This window comes from Abrus precatorius, unplaced genomic scaffold (assembly GCF_003935025.1).
Source record: "Abrus precatorius isolate BTA unplaced genomic scaffold, Abrus_2018 Scaffold5, whole genome shotgun sequence".
Lineage (NCBI taxonomy): Eukaryota > Viridiplantae > Streptophyta > Magnoliopsida > Fabales > Fabaceae > Abrus > Abrus precatorius.
Genome location: NW_020874395.1, coordinates 1,588,070 through 1,596,284, shown reverse-complemented (window position 1 = coordinate 1,596,284; position 8,215 = coordinate 1,588,070). Strand labels below are relative to the sequence as shown.

Sequence of the window (8,215 nt, the reverse complement as noted above, 5' to 3'; positions counted from 1 at the left end):
TTGCTACGAAGTTTCCAACATATATTTTCGAAGGGCTTTTGGAAAATAAAAGAAGGGTCTTTTCTAACAAGTGTTATCAAGATATTGGTTAAGGAATCTAAATTAATTTTTTTATTAAAAACCATGCTGAAATACATTAAAAATTATAATAAAAGATGTATTATAAAATTATTTTTAATAAAAATTTGTTATTTTAATTTATTAATCAATATTCTTAGGACACTTTTATTTGTGCTGCTTTAATGGTGCTAAGATATGTATTAAAAAATATATTTTAATAAAAAATTGTTATTTTAATTTATTAATCAATATGTTTTGGACAATTTTATTTTTGATGACAGAATGGTGCTAAGATTCTCAGCTGTGGATGTTTGATTCAACATCATCATTTCATTTCCCTTAAGAAACTTACAAGCAGCTTACACTGAACAATATTATAATGATAATTGAAGAGGTTCGTGAGCTTCTAGGAAGTCACTTGTTTCATTAGATGTACCGCAATAAATTGAGACTGCTTTTGAATAAGTCATTGGTTAGTCCATGCAAATTGGAAAATATGGGAAATAACTGTTCGTTTTTGGATTCTTGAGAAATCATATGAGCTGTATGATTAAGGTTTTTCTAATTCATTATAAGATTGTATAGGAGATTTTTTTAATCGATGATGGGAAATTGACTATTCAAAACATTCACAGTTAGCTGGTATGACTTTGTAATTGATTTATGTTTGTGACAGACATTTCAGTTTTGACACAATTTTTGTGGTTATTGTCAGTTTCCATATAAAATTACAAACAAACAAAAAATGGTTTTGGTATGTTTTTGAAATATTTAAACGTTGCATTGTTGTTTTGAAGAATGAGATGAAATCAGGATTTGATTCGTAACTAATTCATGTGATCAGATTATAAATAATTTTCTTGATTGACTAGTATCTTCTTCATTTGACCATCAATTAATGTTTGTTCAAAAGTAAATTTTATTACAAGAATTGATATTTAATATAATGAACTTGAATATTTGTTTTGAAATTTTGAATAGTAGGGTATGGTTTTGCCTGAAAAATGGATCAAGAAAAATTTTAATTGGTAGATATTTAACTAATTATAATGTATTTTCTTCGCCAAAAGGATCTTATGATTCTTATTTAATCCAAGAGAGGATATAAATCTTAATAAATATATATTGATAGGGTTCAAAATGCAAAATCACATCAGTTATATAAAGAACACAAAAAGTAAACCCATTGTGACGTGGAAAATTTTATAATTTTGTATATCCAACAAATGAAAGTTATAGAATTATTATTATTTATTAGTTTTATGGTTTAATTCATGTGATTATCAAGTGGTATTCATATTAATTTGCATGAATTGTAACAAAAATAAGGAATTCACTTGAACCATTAGACGTCTATCCATTTTTTTCTTTAGACTATGGGTTTTATAACATTTTCTCACGATATTTTTTCACAATTATTTTTATTATTTTCTTTATTATAATATTTAATTAATTTTATTATTTTTTATTTTAAAAATATTATTAAAAGGAAAAACTAGAATAATTTATTCATATTTTAAAATTTCATTCTTTCTATATACATGACATGGTGGTTGTGCCGGCAAATTGTACGGCTTCGCTTCCTTAAACTAGACACAAATAGTTTCTTGAAGAAAGATAACTTTTTATTCTTATTTATTTATTTAAATAAATTTAAGATAATATTAATTATTATTTTTTCACAATACTATTTTTTAATAACATTATTTGATAAAATTCTTAAATATTAAATATCTATTTTGTAAATTAAAATTATTAAATATCTATAATACCTGTTTAATTTTAGAATTATTTGATAAACATCTTAATTTAAAAATTACACAGACTAACATTTTAATTGATTCAAATTATTTGTTTCTAAAAAATAATTAATTTTTTTTAGTTTGTGTAATTTTTTTATCTGAAGAGATAAATAAAAAACAAATAAAAATTAAAAACTGCAGAAGTTGTGGTTCCATAAACCCTGGTTGTTTACAGCTAATATAACCTGTAATGATTAATTTTGACAGTAATAAAAGAAAATTGGTTAGACAATTTTTAAAAATAGTTATATAGTCCAGAATAAATAAAATATAGTTATTAATAACCTTTTATTATGTTAAATGCTAGTAACTATGTTGCATAATTTTTCACTTTAAATTGCTATTTGACAAGCATTTTATCACGTGTGCATTATTTTTAAGTTAGAAGTTTGTAAGATAAATTTTAAAATTTTATTATATAAAAAAATGTTTTGTAAGTTAATATTAAATAGCAATTGTATAGCCACTGCCTTTTAAAATCAGTTTTTAAATGATGTAATGTAATTACAATACCTATTAAGAAATAAATTTATCAAGTTAATATTTCATGATAATTTAATTTAATTTAATATTTCATATATAGTCTGATCATAAATGTTGACCGATGGACCCTTGTGTGAAATATAAAGGAAGAGTGAGTAGGATTTTTCTTCTAGCAATTGAGAATTGAATAATTCTAAATCACATGAATTGGAATCAAGAAAGAACCTTTGAATGGTCCAGCAAACAGAGAACCCATGACCCTATCAAACAAATTGCATGCATTGACATTCGGGTCAATTAAGGAAACAACTAAGGTCAGTGTTCACACCATCCTGTTAATAGAAAATTTATTTTTAAAATATATTTCAAATTATTTTATACAATATGCCAATCCTTTCATACTTTGTTTTTTAAAAATTAGATCATTCATTTCACTGGAATATTTAAATAGATACAGTATTTTCTCAGGTGTGAAGAGTTGTATATTTGTTTTTATTTTAATTATAAATATCTTTATTAGAGACAATTTTATGAATTTAAGTAAATAATATATATTATATAATAGAATTAAATCCTTATATATATATAATTTGATTTTAAAATTTTACTCAAAGAGAATTAAACATATATTACTTAAATTAATTGAGTAAAAAATTGTAAACATATGACGGAAAGATAAATAAAAAAATTTGTAATAAAAGAGAGAGAAAATAATGTGAAAAGTTAAGTGAATTTTTTAAAATAATTTTAATGTTAATTTATAACTAACAGTATAGTTTAATAATTAACATTAATATTTAATGTTGATTTTTAAGCTTAATTTTTCTTAAAGAATAAAAGTAAAAACATCACTTCACTATGTCCAAGATTTCCACTTTTTTATTTTGATTAACAGATAAAAGCATGCACAAGAAAAAGAAAGTGATGGAGAAAGAAATTAATTAGGACTAACATCGGAATAAAAATAATTTACTTTGTATACGTTCATAATAATAAAAAAAAAGTCTTATACTATGTGAAATTATTTTAACTTAATTTTAGAAAAATAAAAATTTGAGTTCTTCAAGCAGTTAGAAAAATATTTATTTATAAATAAATTAAAGTAAACGTGCATTATTTTTTTATGATATTTTACAAGTTATATTTTTTAACCTAGTTAAATTATAGATATATTTTCATTTTTTTCATAAAAATGTTTTTTTTTTCAATAAAAGAATTCCATTGTAAAAATTGTTGATGCCCTGTTTTTTGTATAGTACTGGGCCATGTTGGAAACTGGTCACAAGGCTAAGACCATAGAGCCCAAACCAGATCCAACAACAAGCACCCAACTTCTGTTGGACCAAATTATTTTAGACATGACCAAAATAATAAGAATGAGGTAAGGCAAGTGGGGATAAATTTATTAATAAATATATATAGTAATTAAAAATTAAATGAAAAAATGAATTAAATTTTTATAAGTTAAAATTGATTTATATTTATTTTTTTAAAAATTATTTTATTTAACTTTTCTAAAATTTAAATTATTTTTATAAATTAAATTTAAAAGATTACTTCTATTTTGTTTTTGAAAGAGTAGTGTAATGCTAAGGACTAGTTGGAATGACTACTCGTATAGGATCCATATAATAGCCCTTTTCATGTCTTATATAAATCTAACATGTTTACCAACAAAATATCTCACATGTTTTCCTTTGTCCTGAAATTTATACTAAAGTTGTTTAAGGACATATAAAATATTAACAAAATTCATTTTAATAAAAATAAAAAGTAGAATTAAAAATAGAGGCATTTTAAACTTTAAAAAAAAATAATTTTGATTGATGAAGTTTAAATATTGAAAAATTAATTAAAGAAAAATAAAATGTTGATTTAATATATAAATACATAAAATATAAATTACAAAACTAGAAAAATGTAAATATGTGAGAAAAAAATATGTATATCAAGTATCTCATTTTAAAACATAATAACTTGAATTTATTATATTTTATAGATTTCTACATATAATTATTCAAAGCTTAATGTACAATTCTGATATTTAAATAACATAAATTAATTTCGTATATAATATTATTCAAAATATAACAAATAATGTTATTAAAAAAAGTTCTAATATATAGGTTGGATTTTTCACTATTCTTATCATAGTTCACCATTTAGTGCATTCTGGAGAGGACGAAGTGCGTGCTTGCGCATAAAGGAATAGATAACGCACATAGTTGCCAAATAGTAATTTTCTAACATATTTTATCAATTTCCCATCTTGTCAGCATATCTCTGTTGGAATTTTAGTTTGGTCATCATTTAGGTACAACTTAGATTGGGTCAAACAATAATTGATATTTTTTAACATTAAAATTATTTTTATCTTTTATATGATTCATTTTATTTGTTTTAATTAAAAAAAAAACTCATTTCTATTTATCGAAATGATTCATTAGTGAAACTCACAAGATGCATACCTTTTATCATAAGTAAACAGAGGTGATCTTCCCTGTAATTATGATAAGTGTATAAAGAATTCAAAAGATTAGTAGAAATAAACATATAATTAAAAAGACAATAATTAATATTCTTTCAAATTTTTAAGTAACAATAATTATAAACGGTTTTTTTTAAAAAATAGACCAATAATAAAAAGAAATGAAAGTAAGAATTTTGAATTATAGTAATGAATGTCCCAAGGACATAATGACATATTAAATACGCCTTATATACATTGAATAACTTTTGCATTTTTATACAATAAATATATGATTTTTCAAATGAAAAACTTTGTATTTCTGTTTGTTTATCCAATGTCCTAGGATAGGTCTTGCCTTTGCCAAATTCTCAGGTTATAACAATTGAGTGCCTTATCCATTGCCTTCCAATGATCCACACCTTTAACTCTCTCTATCTTGGTGACTCTAATTTGCATCAAGTTTATGTGTAGTTTTCTGATTTCCCGTTTGCTTTGGCTGGTGAATCACTTTCAGTCCAATGAGAATCTTGCTCAGAGGATGCTTCAATCTTTCTTGCATCTTCCTCAGATTTAACCCTGGCTTCTTCTTGTGCCAATTCAAGTGCTTGAATCAAACTTTTCAAATAAAATTCTGCATCCCTTGAAGCAGTCTTAGGCATCAAATGCTCTGCCACTTCAGCTGGGGTGATTTTGGTTTTCTTCAACATCTCACATATTGTGCCAAATAAATAATGTGATTCAATGTTAAGATAATTCTTAGCCAACACTTTGAATGCCGCAAAACCACAATATGACAACTCTATGTGCTTATCCATTCTCCCTTTCCTCACCAATGCAGGGTCAAGTTTCTCCACATAATTTGTTGTAAATACTATAAGTCTTTCTCCACCACAAGCAGACCATAACCCATCAATGAAATTCAGAAGACCAGAAAGAGTTACCTGACTATTTCTTGCATCTCTTTCTTGCATTCTTGATTGCTTTTCCTTAGGATCCTTCTCTTCTTCCTCTTCCTTTTTCTTCCTCCTTTGACCAGTCAAATCAAGTGAACAATCAATATCTTCAATCACAATTATAGACTTGCTAGATGTTTCAATCAAAAGCTTCCTCAATTCAGTGTTGTCCTTCACCGCAGTTAATTCAAGATCATACAAATCATAGCCTAACAAGTTTGCCATGGCAGCAATCATAGTGGACTTGCCACTTCCTGGGGGTCCATAAAGTAGATAACCTCTTTTCCATGCCCTACCAATTCTTCCATAGAACTCTCCAGCATTGCTGAATGTGACGAGATCATCAATGATCATTTTCTTCTTATCTTGGTCCATAGCAAGTGTTTGAAATGATGCTGGATGCTCAAACACTACATGGCTCCAATAAGACCCACTATTAGTATAAAGCTTCCTTTGTCTGTTTTTCACCTTAATAGCCTTACCCTCTTTAAGTACAAAATTCAAATATGTTCCTAAGATCATGTCTCTATTGCTTTTATGGAAAGTGAGTTTGTAGTACCTTTTTTCATCAGTCATCGGGTGGTAAGAAAGTGATTGTGATTTGGAAGTGTGTTTGCCAGAAGCCCACCAGAGTTTGATACCATTGAACTCATCAGCTACTTCTTCATGATCATCCATGCTAAGAACAAGGGATTGGTTGTTCTTTCCTATGTCAGCTTTGAGCCTCTTTGCTTGTGTAGAAGCCTTGGAGCTAAGGTAGTTCTCTATGGCTGAATAAGCCTCACTTCGCATCAGTCTCTCCCCTGTGAACTCATGGAACGTGATTTGGATATAAGGGTAGATCAAAGTCACCAATCTTTGATAGTATTTCTCAATTTGGTGGCTTAGTTGGTGAGGGAAAAATTGCTTAAACATAGCCCAAACAAACATTATGGAAGCAACTATGGATCCTATTTGAGCAAACATGTCACCTGGCGTCATATTTTTCAGCTGTTCTATTGTTCTTTCTTACACACATGTTTTGGATTAAGAAATGGGCATTGCCTTATATAGAGGGTGAAGGATATGCGTGACAGAATATCTATCTCATATCTCATAATATCTATATGTTTAGGGGGTATGGTTTGTTGTTAAATTTTTATAATACTAAAGGTAAAATCAGTGTTTTATAATAAATAAATAAAAATTATTGTAAAAATGACTTTTTATTTCATACAATTAGACTTAGAGGCATTTTATTAATATAGTATATATAGATTTTAGTATTTTAAAGATAGTAATCTGTAAAATCTGTAACATGATTCCTCTTTTGGAAGGGTAATCCCTGTAATTTCATAACCACGTACGCGTGTAGGTTGAATGTTGAGTGAATGTAATGGGAATGGGAAAGTTGATTGGTATATTTGTCTGCATCCTCAAATGTCGGCAACAAAAGCAGAAGCATAGGGTGTTTGTATGCGGTTGATGCGTACTAAATTGTCATGACAACACCGACTTGGGTTCCTTAATCAATCGGATAAGAAGACTCAATAAAAGAAAATATTTGGTTAGGTATTCTCAATCGTCACCTTCCCATGCAACACAATATCCATCTTGGTTGGTCCTTTTAAAGTTTTCAAGATCACCAGATAAGATGAGATCAGATCCTCCCTTTCATTAAAAAATATTTCAACTTAATGTTAAATTCGAGTTTCATTGAATATAATTTTATTAAATATTTTGAGATAAACTTATCTACTTTCTTAAACATAATTGTATCTAATAAATAATAATAATGATTTATATTTAAAAAAAAAAAAAGACAGAGTCGAATTAAACAAAACATATAATTATTAACTTTGGAATTTATTTTTACTTATTAGTTATTTTAACAAACTTTACTTACCTTTAAACTTCTTGATTCAACATCACAGTTAAAATTGAAAACAAATTGACTTCTCAATATATTCTGGTCATGGTAAACTCGAATAATTGTTATAACCTTTTACCAATAGTCTTAAAATAAAAATTAACTAGGGAGTTGGAGATTAATGATTATCTTAAAAGTGTTTTAAAAGAATATTTAACATATTTCATTAAATATACTCTTGTATTTTCCTTCCATTGTTTTTACTTTATTGTGTTGCAGGCGAGCGTGGGTTAAATTGGTTAAGAAACTAAAAAAAAAAAAAAATTATTCAGGCGCATATTTAATAATTTATGGCCTCGATGATTTTTCTCAACTTCTAATTATAATCAGGCCTAAGGAATTGGGATTATACAGATATAATCAATCTCTCGGTAGATTGTAAAACTGGGATTTTCTTGATGCGGCAAAACAGTACCAAAACGATGTCTCATGCCATCTACCATGCTGAACATCAAAATCTATAATATTTAGTTTGTAACATAATTTTAGTTCTAAATATTCATCATACTATATTCAAATGTATGAAGCACAAAGGAAG

The 8,215-nt window shown here is 26.5% G+C and overlaps 1 protein-coding gene across 1 annotated transcript; it reads right to left on the bottom strand.

Annotated features, from left to right (window-relative positions):
• Positions 1-4,994: 4,994 nt before the first annotated feature.
• LOC113867893 (AAA-ATPase ASD, mitochondrial-like) lies at positions 4,995-6,780 on the bottom strand. Its single transcript, XM_027503401.1, has one exon. It carries the CDS (start codon positions 6,747-6,749, stop codon positions 5,277-5,279), a length of 1,473 nt encoding a protein of 490 aa, XP_027359202.1. The 5' UTR covers positions 6,750-6,780; the 3' UTR covers positions 4,995-5,276.
• Between the last annotated feature and the right edge of the window lie 1,435 nt (positions 6,781-8,215).

Coding starts and splice junctions, on each gene's coding strand:
- LOC113867893 (XM_027503401.1), bottom strand. CDS start 6,749: ATGACGCCAGGTGACATGTTTGCTCAAATAGGATCCATAGTTGCTTCC.